General features: G+C 35.5%; 1 protein-coding gene across 5 annotated transcripts in view; it reads right to left on the bottom strand.

The window, feature by feature from the left end:
- ADGB (androglobin) overlaps window positions 1-22,917 on the bottom strand; it is a 221,790-nt gene that overhangs the window by 147,897 nt on the left and 50,976 nt on the right. For all 5 annotated transcript variants that reach the window (XM_034963048.3, XM_055114198.2, XM_055114197.1 and 2 more), the window contains exons 4-7: window positions 16,005-16,076; window positions 13,235-13,444; window positions 5,854-5,993; window positions 3,293-3,379 (exon numbers count right to left, since the gene is read on the bottom strand). In XM_034963048.3, coding sequence (XP_034818939.1) covers window positions 3,293-3,379; window positions 5,854-5,993; window positions 13,235-13,444; window positions 16,005-16,076 — 509 coding nt within the window. The remainder of the gene's footprint in view (window positions 1-3,292; window positions 3,380-5,853; window positions 5,994-13,234; window positions 13,445-16,004; window positions 16,077-22,917) is intronic.

Below are 22,917 nucleotides of genomic sequence, written 5' to 3'. Positions count from 1 at the left end.
TTCTTCTGATTACCAACTTAACTAAAGGAGGGCAAAATAGACTCTAGGAGACCAGTTATAAGTCTATTACATGTGATCAGTGGTTGAACTAGGATGGTAATAATGGAGATGTAGAGAAACAAATAGGTTCAGAGTAAGGAGAGAATGTACTGTTGACAGATGCCAGTGAGAGATTTTATGTGAGAGGCAAGGAAAATGAGCAATGAAGGATGACTTCTAGTTTTTTTCTTTAGCTTGAATAAATAGGTGGTTGGTAGTGAAATTCACTGAGATGATGCATTCTAGGGACGGTGCAGTTTAGGAGGTTGAGAATCAAGAGTTCCTTTCTGGATATTCTGAGTTTAAGATACACTTTTGACATTCACATAGCTACGTAACTTAGGCAGTTGTAGATAAATACAGTCTAGAGTTCGGGCAATGGTGACCAGGCATAAACTTGAAAATCATTGTCAAACAGTTTGTTATTTTAAGTTACAGGACAGGAGCCCTGCTACACACCATCACTTAGTAGCTGTACCGTGGTTGAGGAACTATCCAAGAAGCCTGAGAAAGAGCAGAAAATAAGAAGGAGAAAAACCCAGAGAGTGTGTTGCTGTGGAAACCAAGGGAAGCAAGTGTTGCAAAAGGAAATAACTTGTTTAAGAGGGTCACATACTGGGATGCAAGTAAATGAGGCAGGAGAGGTGATCACTGGATTTGACGATGTTAAGGTCTTTGTTGACCTTAAGAAGAGCCATTTCACTGGTGTGGTGGAGGGAGAAGGTCAAACAGTCAGATGAGAAGAAACGGGGAGTTGAGGAGATGAAGACAGTGTGTACAAACCACTCATTTATTAAGTTATTTTTCCTGAGGAAAACAAGAGAAATGAAGTGGTGGCTGGAAAATAATAATTGGTTTCCCTGTGCATCTCTGATCTGCTCAACTCCCTGAACTGCCTCCTATTCATCCCTGGATCTCCACTACCCAGCAGAGTGGCCTTTAGCACATTTTATTTTTTTTTCATTTGATCCCATGACAGCTCTGGAACATTATACAGTCTTAACCGATGTTTAAGAGGTTGTTAAGTTGTATGGCATCACACAACCAGCAAATAATTGAGTCAGGATAGGAACAGACCTTTCTGAATCCAAAATCTAGGTTGTATTTCCCATCTACCATATAAAATATGCTGCACTATGAAAAAGACCTATTCAAACACCACGGAATGAGACCATATAACTTCTTGGACCATTAGGCTTAAAGACAGGGTGGCAGAGTGCTATGTTCACAGACAGACCATGCATCAGAGACACGTGCCAACAAGAGTCCTTTGAAGTGGTTGGATTTCTAATTCCCACTCAGACATGTCACTGACTCTGCTTCTATTATTACATGGAAAATTAGAAGATACTCTGTTTTGATTTTCCGAGGCAAAATTTTATGAATTTTCTAGTTGTGAATTATTCTCATCTCTTGTTTCTTTACCATCCTCTGGTAGAATTCTGATGATTTCCTGTCTCTGGTACCTCTACTGCACAGAGAAAATTGCACAGGAAAAACTGTAAGCATTCCATCAACGCTAAGTATAAAAATTTAGAGAGCTCCATACTTTTAAAATCTCATTTTCTCTCTACTTCTCTCACTAACATTGTACACATTATGTCAGGAAGTCATTTAGATAGTAGGAAAAGGTTTCCAAAAGAAGATATAAAAGAGTGCTAACTTGGCCTTTCCTAAGATAAAAACAAGATCAGCTCCTACCCTCCAGTTTTTTTTCCCTGAAAATACTTTTATTTGAACAAAGCAACACCCAAGTTTATCCTGCTGAAAATATGGTGAAGATGGCAGAATCCAAGTTACTACGGCCTGTCTTCAACCTCCTCTAATCTCTACTGCCCCTGGGGAATTGCAGCTTCCTATTACCAGTCAAAGATCAGAGATGATCCAGGTTGATAACTGTACTGTAGATTTAATCATCTTGTAAAAGTCAGTATCTGAGTTAAGGGTATATTCAAATCTATTGTTATAATTCTTTTCTATGCACCTTATCTTGATTTGTTTCCAAATGTCAATGGTAAAATGATAAAACGGTGCATCTATATTCCTTATGTATTAAATAAAACGATCGTGAAATTATAAGTCAGCACTAAGTTGAGCAATGTCTCTATTCTATTCTTTACCTAATAGCTATTTTTGGACATAAAGAAGCAATTTCTCTATATCTAGAATCACAAGAAAGAAAGACTGTGGGCTTTGGACCAGCAAGACTTACATGTTCCTAGTTTGGGGGAATTCAACCTCTGAGAGCTTTAGTTTCCTCATTTGAAATGATGTACACCTAGTTGATGGGGTCATATGGATGATTAAATGAGATTATCCTTTCAGGACTGTGATTTTTAAACGAGAAGTAATATACTAAAATACTTGATGCATAATAGTTGTCTTCTTATGATTATTTCCATATAGATGTGGCCAATTAAAAGTTGCTGTTATGTTTCTATATTGAAGTAAGTGTGACAGGTTTATAAGTGTAAAGAGAAGTTTGCAAATGTTTTACCATAATAAATAATTACCATTGTTTAAATATTTGTACATCAGATATTTAAAGATTAAATTCATAGTATATATATATATAAGTGTGGGAGACCTGCACATGCCACCCGAAAATATGAAGGACTGCTGAGCTACAGGCAATCCCTATGAAGAAGCAGATACACAGAAACTCTGTTTTCCCTCTATTTGCCTAAAAGCAAGATATAGATTTACAAAAACCAAGAGGTATCCTGCCCCTCACTCCCTTGTGCCAGAGAGAACAGATGTTAACCACTGAAGACAGCTTTGGACCCTTACTGGCCTGAGGAATTGTACCAGAGGAATGTACATGAACAAGCTTTCCTAACTAGCCTTTATCTATCATTTATTTGCCTTCCCACAAGTTGCCACCTGTAGAGGCCCAAAGTCATTTTCTTTTGTCTTGTCACTTCTGTAAAAATTGACTGTTCTTTGTTGTAGATTTCCCATGGAAATCTACATGGTAATAAACTTCTGTGTGTTTTTCTCTTGTTAATGTGTCTTCTGTTACAGGAGTCGGTTCCAACAAAGAACCTATGGGGGTCATTGTTCTCCTACATAAGGAAATAGAATTTACCCTGAAATTCCCAAGGAACTTTATATAATACTACAAAATGATATTTTCCCCCAAATTTTGCAAAACATGACCTTTCTTGAAATTTTCTTAAAGGCTAGGAATATTTTAAAGAAATCTTGGGAAGATAAAAAAAATAGATATGAGCAATTTAATAGTCAAACGTACTGAAGAGAAATGACTTCTGGTAACCATCCTGTGAGCGCATGAATAACCGTGAACTCCCCCAGCTCTCTCCTGTCTGCTACATGGATGCTAAAAAAGAAAATGCATAATGTTACAGGTTGCAAAATTTGAAAACACATAAAGATATATAAGAACTAGGAATCATTAATAAACAGCAATATATTCTGATTATTCATTATAGACTGTATTAAAAAATACTATCCCAGAAGCCAAATTATTTGTTAAAACACTGAAGTAGGATTTATAATATAATTAATTTCATTTGTATTTGCAAGGCACGTTTATATGCTTTATTTTTTAAGATCTAAAAGTAATATTAATGCTATATACATAAAATATATTCACATATATTATGAAATATATAATTAGTATATAATCCATTTTTGTATACTTCTTTTTAAAATAGAACAGTCTCTTTTATCATTCTGATTTCAGTAATTATTTTAAGATGTCTTTGAAGCTGTGTGTTAGATCAGTCTCATCTATGGCAAGTCAAGATGGGCATCAGAAATCCTTAGATAACTGTGGAGAAACCAGAAACATCTGTTCTGTCCTGTACAGAAGAGTGGATCTGTCAGCTTAGCATAAAGTAAAACGAGGATATGATTAACCAAGTATCGCTATTCTCATTTAGACCTCTTATTTTTTTCCCTGAGGTTATTAGTCCATTTACATTTACACACAAAAATGCCATATCTCCCTTCTGCCCGGGAGTCACGGCTTCAGCTGACTATCCGTCAATGGTAGTGTTAATGGCATTACCAACACGTGTGCTTTTCTTCAGAAAGAAATCTTACTATCTTTGTCACATATGCCATTATTTTAAAATGTGCACTGCTTTGTTGTTTATGGATTACGAATTTCTATATGTCTACGTATTTCAAAGATAATAAGTGTCTATTGGGATAGATCCCAGACTAGTCTAAACTCCTCATTGGATAAATTTATGAAGTGACTTTGCAAATCAAATAGAAATAATGCTCTTTTCTGTGCATATCTCACACTGACATTGAAATTACTATGTGTTAATTTGGAAAATGTAGTAAGCTAAACCTCATATAAAAGCAATCACTATGTACTGTAAAAATCTGAAAAAAATTATGGAAAAATATAAATTGTACCATGTAGGGCAACTTTCCACCAGAATTCCCAAGAAATGTATTACACTTAGCTTGTTGCTTTATTTACTAATTGGATTTTTTTAAACAATAATAATAACCCTAATACTTATGTTGCTATAAATTTCTACTGAACTATAGCTTTAAGAAAGATCAAATACCACTCCAATTATCCAGGTCATGTATTCAATGCCTCACTGCTCTAGCAGCTCTGATTCTCAGAACTTCAAGTTATGTCTGAGAACTAGAAACATTCAGAACATTTTTTTTTCCCAAATAAATGAACATGCCACCGGTATGAATACTTAGTGCTATTCAGCTACCTACAAAGATCTGGGCTGAGTTTTTATAAAAATCATTGCAATTAAGTGCTAAAAGCTGGGTGAAACTAATTCCCAAAGGAAAACTGAGGGCTGGTAAGAAAAAAACAGATATGAGGAGGATGACAGTAGGAGTGGTTGTTTTTGTTTTGTAGCCTTGGGAGAGAAAAATGAAGCTGTGCCTAAAGAAAATCCACACAAAGCAGACCTGACTTCTGACTAACATTGCAATGTTTATGGAAGGGAAGGGGGCTGAGCTGTGAGCAAATCTCTAACATGTACTGTTAAAGCATGTGGGTGTGTCCTGTTAAATATCGAGAATCTTTGACAAACTGCAGGAGGTGGACGTGTATAAAATCCCAGCCTGTGCAATGTATGTGAGCATCTTCCAGTGAGCAATGAGGCAAAATTGCCATGCATTTCCAACCCAATCATCAAAGATTTTTTGCATTGTTAGGGCCAGGATGGTATGACTCCTTTTCTCTGGAAGTGTAAGCTGAGAGAATAGCACATAGCAGATGTGTCTCATATATGCTGGTGCACAAGTCAGGCAGGAATATAAGACAGAAACCAATTTTGTAAGAATACTGAAGAAAATATGAGTAGTTTCCATCATGAATGTATCAAAAGTGACCAACGTTATCAAAATCATGAAGTGTACATTGACATCTTTCAGAAAAGTTCAGGTTTTTCAAGATCAGTAAATTATTGCTGCATATACGGAACCTAAATCTTTAACTAGATTTCAGGATATATTATTCAGTATTTAGATGAACCAATATTTTTCTCCCACAAAACAATTTTTTCTCCTATTAAACAAAACATCATTTTCCATGATCAACTTTCCATTCATAGTAAGACAGCATTGAACATAGAATAATTCTTGGGTATATTTTTCTTGGAGGAATTTTGCATTATTGTTAACCTAATAGAATAAATCAGTGGTTTTGGCGTATTTGATTTTATACTACAGCATGTACATTGTTTAGGGAAAAAAGCTGTCTTTTAACTAATTTTTAAAAAATAAATTATGCAATACGAATGTATAGTTAATGTTTTTGTTTGCTTTTTTTATTCATGTGAGTGATAATGTGTCATTACATACTCAATATTTGCCAGCTTGATAATAGCTTTAGACAAAAGCATTGGCCACAGTTCAAATTCATAAGTTGTAGCTGGAAGCAATAGATTGTTATCTTCATCAAAAGGCAAAAAGTCATCAATTGTTATCTTTCTCCAGCAACCCTAAAAATAAGATGAAAGAAATGTAATACCATCAATGGCTTACAGTCTTTTCTCTCGTAAATGATTGCACATGGCTGACATTACTATTTACCGTTTTCCAATTTTATTTTAGCATCTTACACTGAAAGACTGAGATATTGGATTTCAATACTACTCTGGTTGAATATGTTAGCTTATTGCTTTATTTAGCATAATCACAGCACACCCATGTCTATATCAATATTGTCTTTACTTATGAGGTCTTGTGAACAAAGTCTTGGGAGTCCCTTACTGCATAATGCAGTAAATTGAGGTGTTTCAAGGACCAGAACCAAAACATTATACAACCATGGATAAGCTTGGACATAATCAAATAATTTAATATAGTCAAAATACAAATTCTCCAAATATAACTTTAGTAATTATTGCTTATCTTGATATATCCTCACTGATCTTACACTTCCAATTCTCATATTATTCCTGCTCCTAATTAATTTCTTGATCAACAAGAAACCACAGAGAAATAAGCCAGATGCAAAAGGATAAATACTGTATGATTACTGAACATGTATATCTATATTGAACATATCTATCCTGAACATATAAAAAATACATTTGCGTGCATGTGTCTATGTGTGTATACATACAGAATGTTTTTCCCCAAAATTCATGTGTTGAAATCCTAATGCCCAAAGTGATAGAATTAGGTAAAAAGGAGGGTAAAGCCCTCATGAATGGGATTTGTGCCCTTTTAAGAAGTTGAAGAAACCAAAGTTTTTCTCTTCCACCATGGAATTTTAAGGCAAGAAAATGGCCAGCCATTTATGAACCAGGGAGCAGGGCTTTGCCAGACACCAAATCTACCAGTGCCTTGATCTCACACTTCCCAGCCTCCAGAAATATAAAAAATAAATTTTTGCTGTTTATAAGTCACCAGTCTATAGTATTCTGGTATAGTAGCCTTAGTTGTTACAAGACTAATATTATTAAGGTTATATATACTTATATATATAAAAAACCTTAATATTATTATATATATGATTATATATATATAATTATATATTTATTATATTTATACTATAATTACATATTTATATAATTATATAAATATATGACCTTAATAATATTAAGATTATTTTGATCTATATTATTAAGATTATATAAAATTATGAAGATATATATTATTAAGATTAAGATATATATTATATACATTATAACATATATATTTATATGTGTAATATATAACATTATTAAGTTATATATATATTATATATAAGAAGATTGTGGAATGAAGTCTTATTATCTCGGTAGCAAACAAAAGTGGCAGACCAGAATAGTACATCAGAGGCTTTATAAACTAAACTGGCATTTGAGACACAGCCAATAAATGTGAGCCAGGATGTGCCTTCTGAATCTAAACACGTTGACTACTTGCTAAAATATAAAACTAATTAGCAATCAGAGTTGTAAAACATAACACTACAAATATTCAGGAAACTGTGTAAAATTACCTATCATACCAAAACCCAGAAAAGTCTCAATTTCAATGGGAAAATACAATCAACAGGCCACAAAACCAAAATGACAGAGAAATTAGAATTATTAAATAAGAAATTTACAGCAATTCTCACAAAAATGTTCCAACAAGCAATTATGAACACTCTTGAAACAAATTCAAAAATAGAAACTCTCAGCAAAGAAATGGAAGATATAAAGTCATAAAAATAGAAATTTTAAGCTTAAAATTAAACTAAAAAGCAACTCTCAGTTGATGAGATCAATAGCAGAATGCAGATAGCATAGAAATTAGTGAACTGGACATTAGATCAATAGAAATTACGAATAACAGGAAAATATAGTATCAACAATCATATAAGGCTCAGGGACCTGTGTGGATAATGCAAAAAGATATAATATTCATGTCATTGTTGCCACTGAAAAAAAGAAAAAAAAGAGAGAGTGGGGCTAAAAATATAGTTGAAGGGATAATGGCTGAAAACTCTCCCAAATTGTCATAAGACATAAACCTACATTCAAGGAACTCAGACTAAACCAAATAGGATAAACTCAAAGAATTCTACAGCCAGACAGATCAAATTCCAACTTCTTTTTTTTTTTCTTAATTTTTTATTATGCTTTAAGTTTCCAACTTCTTAAAAGTTAAGACAAAAGAAAAAAGCTTGAAAGCCAGCAGCAAGAGAAGACCTGTTAGAGGGGAAGGACAGATTGCTCACCAGGAGCCAGGGAGGCCAGAAGAATAATTCTGGCTGGCCTGGAGGAAAATTCTGGAAGGCTGGAAAATTAATGGCACACTAAATACCAAATGCTGAAAGAAAATTACTGCTAACCCAGAATCATATCACTAGGGAAAATATTCTTTAGGAATAAGAGTAAAATAAACACATTCTCAGATAAAGGAAAGACAAGATAATTTGTCATCATTAGAGTGTCTCAAAAGGAATTGTGAAAGAAAATTTTTCAGAAATAAAAAGAAAGGAGAATAAAAGGAAAAATGGAACATCAAGAATGAGAAAGCATAAAGGAAAAATTTTACATGCCAGTTAAAATATTTACTTAAAAAATAAAAAATGAACATATGACTAAATGTGGTACTCTTGTCTTCAAATTTTTTATATTGTGTTTGAATTTAAAAGCAAAATTTATGATGAGGTTTTCAATATATACACAGGAAATGTTTTAAAAAACTATATCAGTGGTTGGGTGTGGTGGCTCACACCTGTAATCCCAACACTTTGTGAGGCCGAGACAGGAGGATCACTTTAGGTCAGGAATTCAAGACCAGCCTGCACAACATAGTGAGACCCTGTCTCTACAAAAAATAAAATTAGTCAGGCGTGATGATGGCATACCTGTAGTGCTAGCTACTTGGGAGGCTGAGGCAGGAGGATCACTGGATCCCAGGAGTGGAGTCTGCAGTGAGCTATAATTGTGCCACTACACTCCAGCCTGAGCGACAGAGTCAGACCCTATCTCCAAAAAAAAAAAAAAAAAAAAAAGAAAAAAAAGTAAAGGAAAAAGGAAAAGAAAGCTAAATTAGAAAAGGAGGAATATAAAGAAGACTAATTGGTGGTAAAGTATTTATATTCCAATTTAAGTGGTAAAATGCTGATACTAGTTGATTGTGATAAGCTATGCATGTATATTTTAATTCACAAAGTGAAGAGATTTGCTTGAAAGCACTATAGGTCAATCAAAATGGAATTCTAAGGAATGACCAAGAAACATACAGGAGTAAAGGAAAGGGGATTAAGAATGCAATAAATACAAAGTAACACACACAAAATAAGAAAGGTAACAAAGAATAAACAAAGAATAAAATCACAGACTTCAATTCCAATTACATCAAATATAAATGTTCTATACAGACAAATTAAAATACAAGAGTAACTTGAATATACTTATCAAAAATTAAGAATTTGCAAATATTTTGATGGAATAACTCCATATGGTAGAAATCCTAGAAAAAGAAGTCCATACAAATGGGCAAAGACTATATACATAAAGATGAAATTTTACAGCATTGTTTGTTTTGGTAAAACACTGGTCCTAACCTAAATGTTTACCAATATCAAATTAGCAATATATATTATATTTACATATCTCACACAATGGAATACAAAGTAGATCAATATATATTAGCATAGAAAATGCCTATGTGTAGGGAAAAGAATAGTTTACAGAATAATACGTTTCTATGACCCTATTGTTATAAATTATGTACAATAGTTTTATGTATGTTTATAAGAATAGAAGAAAGCTTAGGAGGATATAAATAAATCATTTGCTGTGATTAAATATGGTAAAATTACAGGGAACTTTCACTGCATACTTTGAACATTTTAACAGTAGTTGAATTTCCTTTTTAAAAAGCAGGTATAATATTACAAATAATGAAATAAAGCATTTCCATTTTGGAACAAAGTAATTGAATGATAGAAAAATAATTTTGTCATAGTTTATATCTTGCAAACATTGTTCCTCAAATTTAATGAACAAAAATGTCACTGGATGAGAGAGTTTTCTTATAATGCAGGATTGCAGGCTCTACCCTGGAAATTCAAACTCATGAGGTCTGGAGTGGGGCACGGGAAGTGGATGTTTAAGAAGTACAACAGCCAGTTTGATGTTGGGGGGTTTCTGTACCACAAAGTTAGGAAACTCTGAATTCTAGAATAACATTGTGGTTAAGCAGTATAAGGCTCAATCAGAAATAAAGCAAATGCATTTTTATATAAACATATTGATGGCAACTGGGAAAAATTATTGGTCCTAATGTGTGTGTTTTCTCTGTTTATCAGAAACAAATGAAAGCACAGAGACATTCAGAGAAAAGCTGCCATCAGCGATACATATTTCAAGCGGACAGCAATGGCTAACCTGCTTCTTTCGGGGACCCAAAAGAATGCTGCCATTGGAAGGCACTTGACGAGATGATATGTGTCCCAGCATTAGTATCATCATTCCCAGGTGAAAGACGGGAGAGAGCTGCTCTGTGTCACAACCCTGTTCTTAATGCTACTCAATAAATTTCTATCTGGCTGAGGTCAAAGAACCTGATACAATTTACTTAGAATCCAAACTGGAAATAATAAAAATACTTTCATAGAAAAAATGATAACCTGGTGTGAAAATCAGAATTTTTAAATGTCATGCCAAGAGGCTCTGAGAGGTTGGTTTGCCTCAAAGAAGTGATAAAGGTAAATGTTTTACAGGACAAAGTGAATGAGGGAGAAGAATATTTGTGATAAGGCAGAGAAGAAAAATCAATTTCCAATAAGAAAAAGGTAAGAAAGCTTTAAGAAACTAAAGAAGAAAAACAGTGAGAAGAAGACTCATCATGTCTCATAAGATGGGAAACGGGAAAGAAAATAAATGTAGGGTATAAGATGAATCTGTAGTGTATTGTAACGAATCAAGAAGTAGAAGTAATAATGCATATTTTATAAACATGTTTCCCAAATACTTGCAGAGAGAAGCAAATGACAGACATGTACAAGTGCTGAACTAGAATTGGAAGAGAAAAAAATCAAAATCAAATTGAGTGTGTCTGGAAAGGAAAGGATAAAAAACCAACCACATAGGATTTGCATGTAAGACAGAATTGACTCTAACTTCTTACTAATGTTAATATGTACACAGATATTGACTCAGCCCTATCACCTGGGGATCAGGTAGAAAGAAATAAAAATTTCTGCCCTAAGCCTAGAGAGAACAGATTCTACTAATCAGAAAACCAGGCAGCTGCCTCTCTATCACATGCCTACCAAAATAATTCATAGGGAACTGGTATGTCAGTGCTCACAGCATCCTCTGTAGGCATTCCTCTGATGAGACCACTGAGGAAACAGAGGGAGCCAGTGGAGCTGAGGTCCAGTCTCTACCACATCGTTCCCTAAAGGGCTAAATTATCTAGAGATGGGCTAAATGACTGGACCAGACTGAGATTTCCAAAGTGGGCTCAATACATTTTTAAACAAATTTCTGAATCAAGTGGAGTTGAGCTTGTGAATAATCAGTATGATAAAGGAGAAATAAGTCACATTTTCTTTGCAAAATGGAAAGTGATGTTAATGAATGTTAACTCCTGTGCAGGTGGAAATTTGAAAACCAAGGAGGGATGTCAGGAAGCAGAAAGAGAGAATGAGAAATAAATCAACAGGGTTGGTTCAATGTTTCAAAACACTTCATAGTTTTGACCTTCCTCCCACCTCAAGTTTAGACAAATGTGGGACAGGAACCAGGGCATTTTACCTCCTCACTTTTCCTCTGCGTACCTTCTTTCTATACTCCCTCAACACTATCCACTAGGTTTTTCACCTTTTTAATATCACACCCTTCTGCTTGCTCCTCTGCACAGATTTAAAACTTAAAGTCTAGTCTAGATAATAGTCCTCTTGATTGGTAAATAAATAAGATAAAGTAACTTAGAAAGTTATTTTCTCTTCTAACAAAATTTCAAGGCCAATTGTCTTGCTGTGGATGTTTAAAAAACAAAAATCCAATTTTCGATATTAGAAGCTATATTACCTTTTTCCCTTTTCCCTTCCCATTGTAATTATCCTAACAATTTCTCATTATTGGCCCTTCAACATTCCCCATCCCAGGAAGCTAGATGGCTCAGGCCTATGAAAGAAAAAGTTACATTTTCATAAATATATAATGGAATTATTAACTTTTAATACTTTCCCATTCCTTTAAATGTTCAAGGAGGACATTCTTTTCCAGTGACAAGGGCCAAGAAAAACCCAAAGGAGTTTGATATGATCTAGCATTGCTAATTTAGTGTGTGTCTGCTTTGCCATATTTATAAGGGGTTTTGGATCCTCTGTTTGTACTTCCTACTACTCTATTTGCTTTCCTTTTAGGCAGAGGTAACATCTTCCTGTCTCAGGGTAAGATTTTCTCACATGAAAACAAATCTTAAGTTCAGGACCAAGAACTGATGGGATCAGGCCCCTCAGCTACAGCAAAAGTCAGAAGAGGACTGGACCATGGGCTAGCACTGCCTCCTGCCCATGACCCTGATACCACATCAGAGAAGAAAGAGGAAGGTGGAAGCCTGGTGCATCCACCTGCCTGCCCCGCTCGCCTCAGCATGAGAGTGCAGAGGCAGCGGCAGGACCAGCATCTACAATGAGTGGCCATACCTCAGTGGTCTAGGCAGAACCCGTTTAAAGTGCCCATGGGACTGACATCACAGGAGAAGCTACTGTGTTTCTCATTAATCACAAATTACATATGCAGGACAGTTTCTCTCTGTAGCTACACAACTGATATCCTATAAAAGCTGCATTATCTTGTACTAGCCTAAGTAATGGTGTGCAAGGCAACCTTCCTTTCTTCCTTCCTTCCTTCTCTCTCTTTCTTTCTTTTTCTTTTTTCTTTTTTTTTCTTTTTTTTTGGAGTTTTGCTCTTGTTGCCCAGGCTGGAGTGCAATGGCGAGACCTTAACTCACTCAACCTCTGCCTCCCGGGTTCAAGCAATTCTCCCACATCAGCCTCCGGAGTAGGTGGGATTACAGGCACCCACCACCGTACCCAGCTAATTTTTTGTCTTTTTAGTAGCAACAGCATTTCACCATGTTGCCCAGGCTGGTTGTGAACTCCTGATCTCAGGTGATCCACTGCCTTGGCCTTTGCCTCCCAAAGTGCTGCGATTACAGGCATGAGCCACCATGCCAGGCCAAGTATATTTCAATATGAAAGACTCATGAGTTTTTATGCACACGAAAATGGACTTACCATCCAGTAAAGTTTCACAACATACTTTCCATAGCTATTGAACAAAGGCATATGACCCTTCACAGCCTTGCACAGAGAGTATATGTGTTCCCAGGGCTTCCAGGGGAGAAGAGGAGGTTCCCCTGAAGTCCCCTTAAAATAATTGCTCAAAATTCCTCCATTGAAGATCTTCCACACTGCATAGATTTCACTGATAATCCATCTCATCAGCTAGAGATAAAAAACATTAGGGTTAATTGGTTATTTTTCAGTTGTAGGTACTGTAATTTAGGGATAAATACAGTAAAAAAAAATCCACTTCCAAGAATAATATTAAATTATACATGTAATGTATTCCATACTTTCATTTCTGATCTACAGAATAAAGTTATAGGTCTTGCTTTTGTTTTTGGGAAATACAGTCACAATACAAACTAAAATGTCTCATACTAAACATACTCAGCTAAGAAAGCTGTCTGCTGAAGTAAACTGTGGGTGATTTGGCACGACTTCTATTTGACACTGATATTTATATGAGTGGTGTGTTTGTGTGTGAGAGAGAGAAAGCTTCTGAAAATTGTGACAAATGAGCAAGCTACTCTTTTGTAAATGTTAGATATTTGATAAGGATATTATCTCTTGTATGTCAATAGGACAAATTAGAGAAGGAATGAGATGTGAAAGAATTAAAATGGGGTAGACACATAAATATACTGTAAATCCCACATTTCATGGGTTGATCTGTAGCTGCTGAAATGCTCTAAGTAAAATGTCCCCTTGCAGTGTTTTTAACAGGCAGCAAGGCCCAGTGGTGGATGGACTTCAGAGTGGAAACAGAGATCAGGATTTGAATCCTCTTTCAGATCTTCACAGCCTTCTGCTGCTGGGAAAGTTGCTTCCACCTCTCTAAGTTGCAGTTCTTCATTGTAGAATGTAGATAATAGTAGCTATTTTTCACATTTTTTTTGTGAGGACTAGAAACAGTATGTAAGAAATCTCTAGGTCACAGTGGGTGTTCAATAAAGCCATTGTTACCTCAGTAGTATCTGATTTTCTGAATTATTCATCTCATGTTTAACTGCCTGGTTTATAAGGAAATTAAATATTTAATATTGACCTTGCAAGATTTATGTTTCTCTTAATTTGAGTTATCTAGGAAATTCTTAATGTTTGGTAAAGTAGAAAAAGACAAAGCAGATATCATCCTGTATATCTGGAAAATTTATTGTAGAATATTTTATACTTTCCTTCCCTTGAAAAATGAAAAGCGAAAGTCTAAGTGGGATTAGGATTCATCAAATAGGTGTATTTTATACTAAAACATAAAATTATTTGGAGATAATTTTATACTAATATGTATAACTGGTTGAAGAAATATAATATTTTGATTTTAATATGGGTCAAGATATTGAAGATAAGAAAAAGTATTTTAATCAATATTGACTATGCCCCACTCCTCTGAGTCTTAGCAGAAAATAATTTTTAAAAGTTCTTGTTTCTGATTTAATTAACATAGAGGAGTGGAACAGGCCTGCTTGTGATGGATAAATCCCAACCCAACATGGGGCAGGGAGGTGGGGAGTAGGAGGTGGGGAGATGAGTTCCCACAGGAAGTAGGACAGCTGTGCTGAAAACCTTGCTGGTTTGGAAGAGGTATTGTAATCCAAGTACACCCCAATTTCCCTTGCACTATCACATCATACAACATCACTGTACCCTCCTCTTGACATGGCATAGGGCAGGATGGGCAGCCACTTCATGTCCATTGCTGGTCATGTGGATCTCAAGGAGAAAAGCCCAGAGGGAGAGAATACAGCTACTTTGAGACCAGGGGCAGGAGAACAGAGGCTCACCCAACTCAGTTAAAGAGACTTCATTTCCCTTTTGAATGTTGGTGTGTAAAATACCATTACCTTAAGTGAAATAAGCCAAACAAAGACAAATAACTGCATGATTTCACATATATGTGGAATCTAAAAATACAAAAGTCTGAGAAACGGATAGAGAAATGGTGGTTACCAGGGTCTGGAAGGAGGGGGATATGGGGCGATGTTGGTAAGGAGTACAAAGTTTTACTTCTGTAAGATAAGTTATGGAGATCTACTTGCAACAATGCAGCTGTAGTTAACAATATTGTATTGTATACCTGAAATGTGCTCAGAGAATAGATCTTCAGTGTTCTTAACACACATATACACACACACAATAACACACACAATAATACACAATATTAACTGGCAGACACAATAATAACTGAGTTGATGGTTATGTTGATTAGCTTAATTGTGATGAATATTTAACAATGTATATCAAACCATCAAATTGTATACCTTAAATATACACAATTTTTGGCCAGGAACAGGGGCTGATGCTTGTAATCCCAGCACTTTGGGAGGCCGTGTGGGAGGACTGCTTGAGCCCAGGAGTTCAAGACCAGCCTGGGCAATGTGGTGCGATCTCGTCTCTACCAAAAAATTTAAAATTAGCTGGGGGAGATGGCACATCCCTGTAGTCCCAGCTACCAGGAATCTGAGGTGGGAGGATCATTTTTAGCCCGGGAGGTTGAGACTGCACCGAGCTGTGTTCACACCACTGCACTCCAGCCTGAGCAACAGAGCAAGACTCTGTCTCAAACACCCACCCCCATATATAGTTTTTGGTATTATATATATATATAATACCAAAACTTAAAGGTGAGCAAGGGAGAGTTGAAATCAACTGTCTGGGAATGGTTTAAGCAGGACTGGAAGTCATTTCATGGTGAGACTTTAGTTCATATTTCTGTACATACCTCACTGCAGAGTAAATGTTCATTTGCTGAAAATAAGTCAAACGTGATTTCATTTTTCACAACTACTGGAGTCTGAAAAAAAATATATGTATATATTACTCCATAAGAAAAATAATTAAAAAGTAATTTAATGAAATAGTTTTAATCCATTTATGCCTGAAGTTGCAATTTTTTGAATTTTTGCAATCAGACCTTGGCAATGACCTTGAGCAGTAGGATATAAATAACTCCCACATGCTTAGCGTTCCAATAATGGAACACTAGGCATAAATTGGTTGGTGCTGGAAATAGGCCACCCTGATTTCAGTTCTCACAACCAGAGAAATAAGAAATAAACACATTCCTTAAGATAATTCTTAGAGCTATAGGTGATAGAAATGTAATTTAATGCCAATAAGATACAGTATTTTACTATAGGAGTAAAACACATATATATGCAGGTAAATTTTTATTTTTATTTTTTAACTTTTAAGTTTGGGGTACATGTGTGGGTTTGTTACATAGGTAAACTTACATCATGGGGGTTTGTTGTACAGATTATTTCATCACCCAGGTATTAAGCCTAGTACCCATTAGTTATTTATCCTGATCCTCTCCCTCCTCCCACCCTCCACACTCCAGTAGGCTCCAGTGTGTGTTGTTCCCTTCTATGTGTCGATGTATTCTCATCATTTAGCTCCCACTTATAAGTGAGAACATGTGATATTTTGTTTTCTGTTCCTTATGCAGATAAACTTAGCATGAACAGACACACAAACTGAGAGATTAAAAAGTACTTTAAAACAGTGGTCCCCAACCTTTTTGGCACCAGGGACCAGTCTAGTGGAAGACAATTTTTCCACGAACCAAGGAGTCGGGGGTGGTTTGGGGATGATTCAAGCACATTACGTTTATTGTGCACTTTATTTCTACTGTTATTCCATTGTAATATGTAATGAAATAATTATACAGCTCACCATAATGTAGCATCAGCGGGAACCCTGAGCTTGTTTTCCTGCAACTAGATGGTACCATGTGGGGGTGACTGGAGACAGTGACAGATCATCAGGCATTAGATTCTCATAAGAAGCATGCAACCTAGATTCCTCACACGCACATGCAGTTCACACTAAGTTTCACACTGCAGTGAGAATCTAATGCTGCTGCTCTGACAGGAGGCAGAGCTCAGGTGGTAATGCAAGTGATGTGGAGCGTCTGTGAGTACAGATGAAGCCTTGCTTGTTCGCCCGCCGCTCACCTCCTGCTGTGTGGCCCGGTTCCTAACAGGCCACAGATTGGTACTGGTCCATGGACCAGGGTTGGGGACCACTGCTTTAAAATCTAAATCAACCACTGAAGCTAAACCTGAAAACTTAGTTAACGTCTGATAGCAGGGAAAATATCTTCATCTTGAATGACTAATATTAGCCATGATAGCTTTTCTCCCATTTAATGATTATTGTCTATTTTGTTAGTGTTAAATTTTTTTTTGAGATTGTGATAGCTTTTTAAAATCTTGTTCAAGTTAATATCCAGTTAGATTAAAAAATTATTTTAATGGTCATTATTTAATTAGTACACATCTAAATCAGGTACCAATAAATAATAATAATATAAAACTAATAGGGAAATACAAATTGTAACTTCTTTAAAATGAGCTATAATTCATATCAAGTATATATATTTAACATACCAAATTAACATGAAAACAGTTTTGATTAGAGAATCAGGTTTTTAGGAAAAGTAACACTGTCAATTACTTTCACTCATCTATACAAGCAGCATCTTGAAAAGTCAATTAAAAAAGTTAGAGAAAAATTTACCTAAAACTACCTTAAAGGCTTGAATTGACTCTGCAGATCATAAATTATAAACATAGTTTCTTCTGGCTTGACTGACTGTGATGGAACGCTTCTCAAATGCCCCTATACTTCAGTGATTACCAAAGTTGATAAGCTATACATTAATAAGTATTAGATACCTCAAGTTTGAAGTATTAGTCTTGATAGCCTCCTGCTGACAAGTGAAAAGTAGAAATTAAGTTTGTAAGAGACAACAAATATTAAGGCAGAGGTCTCTACAATGGCACACTTTCACACTTTTACTGCCTATACCTGTACCCGGGACAGGATAAATCTTCAGACATCCTAATCTATTCAACACATTCAATGCTCAAGGGTCTGGGCCACTCATTTCTAGTTCTCAGAAATAAACAGGTCTGGTAAGTTACTCTGTGATCAGAACTTGTTAACCTTTTTGGTTGGAAGGGCTCATGTTTATTCTGCTATCCTAAATTCAGGATTTTAAGGTATTTTATAACAGTGTAATCGAGTAGCTTAGCTTCAAAATGCATTTTTGAAACTTTTTTTCCTTTCTTGCTGTTAGCCATAAAATATACTGTAAAACTTAGTTTCCCTCCTTTCCCACCAGGCATCTCCATGCACAGTGCTCACTTATCTAATTATGTGTTTGCTTAAAAATCCCAGGGGCTACTTTTTAAATAAACTAGGCATAGAGACCCAGCTGCAGAATTATCCTGCTTAAGTGGAGTTATGAACGATTATTCTGCCATTATCAGGCCAAAGTCAAGATGATATCAATGATATCAACCAGAGCTGCAGATGGGCAAATATTCAAGATAGCCATTGGAAGAGACTTGCAGACCTGCATCCTCCTGGACTACTGGTACATGTTTCGCCTTTCAAGTTTTCCTTCTTAAACTCCCTCAATTAGCCCCCAAAGCAAAAATTGCCTTTTGAGGGCATAAGCCTGGCCATTCCCCAACTTCTAGCATTTGAATAAAGTTACTTTCCTTTCACCACATCTTGTTTCTCGTGTTCTGGCCTCTGGGCAGAGAGCGGCCAAATTTGAGTCAGTTACTAATTTGGTGCCCTTTGTGAGACACTGTGTGTTTCAAGTGACTCAGCCTATATGCCTAGTTTCCAATGCGTGGAGCAATTGCCTGCAGCAGTGTGCCAGGGATTATTTGTTAATGCTACCAGGCAGGGCAGGGGCCACTTGCAAATGCCAGCAGCTCATGGCTAGTTGTCCCCATACCCGGGACCAACCAAGCATACCAAGGCTGCCTTTGTCTCAGGGAATTTCCCTTCCCTCACTTTCATGGCATCAGCTCTTGCTATCATTCCCTGTTGGTGTGAGGAAAGCAACATCTGGGAAGTCAACAGACTTCAAGAACTGGGTAAGTCAACTGGAATGCACCTGAAAATCCTCTGTCGCTGCCATCTGGTTTCTCTAGCTGTCTAGACCTAGTGTGTATCATCTGTGCTGCTGTGTTGGCCTCTGTGACATCTGGACTTAATGCAGGACAATTAAACTGTGGTGCTGTCAGCATTTGAGACAAGGTCTCAGGACATTTCTCCAGTAACCCCTTTCAGGGATTAGTTTGGAGCGCTCCGCCTGCGTCAGATCCGTTCGCGTTTGTGTCTGTTTAGTCTTGCCCCTACCTCTGAGGGTGCTTTGAAATGGTCTCAATTGCACCAGCCAAGACCAGGTCCATCTGATTGTCAGAATTCAGCAAAACAGGCTTCTCCTCTCCTCACTAGGGGAGAAACTATTTCCAAAATCCTGGCCCCTGATTTTTATTTATTTATTTATTTATTTTGGTGGGAGGGACTCAGGAGTATTTACTGTATCTGTGTCAAGCTTTGTGCAGGAAAAAAAAACATGTGAATTATTTTCTAGTTTACCTGGGACTCCAGCTGGTTACATATTGTGGCTTGTTTGTGTGAAACAAACTGATGGGCAAATTACAATAAAAAAAAAGTCAGAGCTCAAATACTTAACCTGCAACTATAGAGTTAAGGAGAGTCTTCTAAAGCTATTTCTCTTTTCTTTTCTGCCTGTTTTGAATCTGCTGTTATTAAGCTACTGGTGTTGAGATAAAACTTATGATTTCAAGGTTATTCGGACATTTTATTTTTCTTATACAGTTCATCCAGTTTCGGCTAAAATGTAAACATTGGAAACTCATTTAAAACCGAAGACAAAAGGATAAAACATGTTTTTAAAAATGAAAACGGCTTTACCCAAAATTTTGGTCCACAGCTATTATAGGATTACCTATCAAGGCAAAGAAAGTTTAGCCATGTGGACAGGTCCCAATTTTCTGAAAAATAACATGGATCCAACTATCTTTTATAGGGCAGTGAGTTTTTGACGCTGTCTCATGGCTAGAGTTCTTAGATAAAAACTATTGGATATTTGTGTGTGTATATATATATAATATTTACACGTTTAGATATGTTTAGGTATATGTACGTGTATTGTGCTATTCGTTGTGTCTAACATACTACCAAACTGGCTTATGAGTAAATGAGTATTCATAAAATAAGTCCAAATGCTTTTCAAGTTCATATAAATCTTTGGTAAATAAAACTTGTTTTAAAATTATTAGTACAATAAAGCCAGGCATGGTGGCTCACACCTGTAATTCCAACACTATGGGAGGCGAAGGTGGGCAGATTGCTTGAACCTAGGAACTAAGAGGCCAGCCTGGAAAACATGGCAAAATTCTGTCTCTACAAAAAATTGAAAAATTAGCTGGGCATGGTGGTGTCTGTCTATGGTCCCAGCAACTTGGGAGGCTAAGGTGGAAGGACCACCTGAGCCCGGGAGGTTGAGGCTGCCATGAGATGTGATCATGCTACCGCACTCCAGCCTGGGCAAGAGTGAAACCCTGTCTCAAAAAAAAAAAAAAATTAGTAAAATAAAAATAAAAATGTCTTCAGAATCATCAGTATACATTTTTGTCTAGATAAGTTTTATGTTTGCCTTTGCTAGTTATTTTAAGGTGTCAGAGTTTGGCACAAATATTGTGAGACTATCAACCCAGCCAAAAACAAAATAATCTTTGTGTGACTTTTTTTTTTAAACAAATAAGACTAACTTAATACTGTTGTTTCAATAAAAATGGCTAAATCTTCTGAGTTATCAGCAAAATGCCCACATATTTCACTTTAAGATTCTTTAGGTGAATACCCGATGTTCGCAGACTTCATAAATGGTTAGCAAAAAAAAAAATAAACTTTAAATAATGACTACCTTTGTTTAATATCTCAGTATCTCAGTTTTCAGTTTTCAAAAGTAATCTATTATACACTGTTAAAAATAAATAATTGAGTACATAAAAATGAGATAAATGCTTGTAGGAAGACTTTTTGTGTAATTTAAAATCTTAAAATGATTTTGGATGCTTGTTGGATATATGGGTCATTTCCAACTAAAAATGGGTTTAATATAAAATATGTGTTTCTAAAATTTGTAAAATGGTTTCATTTATAAAATGCTAACATCTGATAAACAGTTAAGGATTTCTTGCTGCTTAGGTTTTCATGAAAATTTAACATTACTAAAAATATAAATTTTAGTTAATATATAATTCTATAAATTGTCTTCTTATTTAAAAATAATTTTATATAATTTAGGGGTTATTTAAAAGTTTTTTATTTAAAAAGGTGGCTTATATGGTTTGGGTCTGTGTCCCCACCCAAATCTAATGTTGAATTGTAATTCCAAATGTTGGGGGAGGAGTCCATTGGAAGGTGATTGGATCATGGGGGCAGATTTCTTCCTTGCTATTCTCATGATCGTGAGTGAGTTCTCATGAGATTTGATGGTATAAAAGTATATGCACTTCCCCCTTTACTCTCCCTCTCTCCTGTCACCATGTGAAGAAGTGCTTGCTTCCCCTTTACCTTCTGCCATGATTGTAAATTTCCTGAGGCCTCCCCAGCCATGCCTCCTGTACAGCCTGTGGAACTGTGAGTCAATTAAGCCTCTTTTCTCCATAAATTACCCAGTCTCAGTTGTGTCTTTACAGTAGTGTGAGAATGGACTAATACAGTGGCTGAACACAGTGGCTAATGTTTGTAATCCTAGCACTTTGGGAGACCAAGGCAGGAGGATCACTTGAGTGCAGGAGTTCAAGACCAGCCTGGGCAACATAGTGAGATCCTATCTCTAAAAATAAAATAAAGTAAATAAAAGTAAATAAAAGAGAGAGAGATTTATATAAATATGAAAATATATTTTTGGTTAAAAAAGGTTATAAAATAATAATTTTGTGTAAAAAACTTAGACAGTAAATGTTTGGCCTAAAATAAAATGACTTATTATTTAAAAAAGAAGACCACATAAAACAAGAAAGGCCAAACGTGTCATATATGGTCTGTGTAAGTTGTGACAATGTTCATAAAGGGAAATTTATTTTTAAAACCTTTGTATGTGATAAAGTTGACTATATATATTTTTAAATTATTTTCTAGAGTCTTTCTAAAATTGGACCTTATGTTAAAGAAAGGTTTTCTTAAGGTATTTATTTTCTTTCAATAAAATTACTGTAAGTTTTTATTTAAATTCTATTATTTGTTTCTTTTAAAAACTTATCAGAGTCATATTCAAAAATTCAACTTTGTTGTGTTTTGCTGCTTGCAACTCTTTCTCCCCTTCAGAAGGACTAAGATGATAACTTTCTCCTTCAGCTTTTTCATTAGATCCTGTAACTTTTTTCATCTGGTTCTAGTTGTTGTTGTGGCCTGATGCTAAAATGTTTTATCTTAAAAATAAAATAAAAGTAATAAAGTATAGAATAAACGCAATGTTTTCCCAAACTATAACTTGATTCTGTGCTCTTGACTTTTTTAATATGTCTAAATTTTTCAATGAAATCAGAAAACCTCTCATGTAGTTACTAAAAATTATGTATTTCCCTACTATACTCATAACCTTGAACATACTCTTCCTGTGTCTGATTCACTTCAAGTACTTTTTTTCATCATGTTTGACTTCTAGGTTATCTAAATGGGCTTTCTGTAAGGAAAATCAGTCACACTAAAAAAGATTTCTCTTTGCTTTTTGGGCAACTGGCTTTAAAATAAACAAGATTTTATATTTTATCAAGATAATTCCTATATTA

The sequence above is a fragment of the Pan paniscus genome, chromosome 5, assembly GCF_029289425.2.
Source record: "Pan paniscus chromosome 5, NHGRI_mPanPan1-v2.0_pri, whole genome shotgun sequence".
Taxonomy (NCBI): domain Eukaryota; kingdom Metazoa; phylum Chordata; class Mammalia; order Primates; family Hominidae; genus Pan; species Pan paniscus.
Note: the sequence above shows the minus strand (reverse complement) of the source record. Positions and strands in the feature narration are given on the sequence as shown.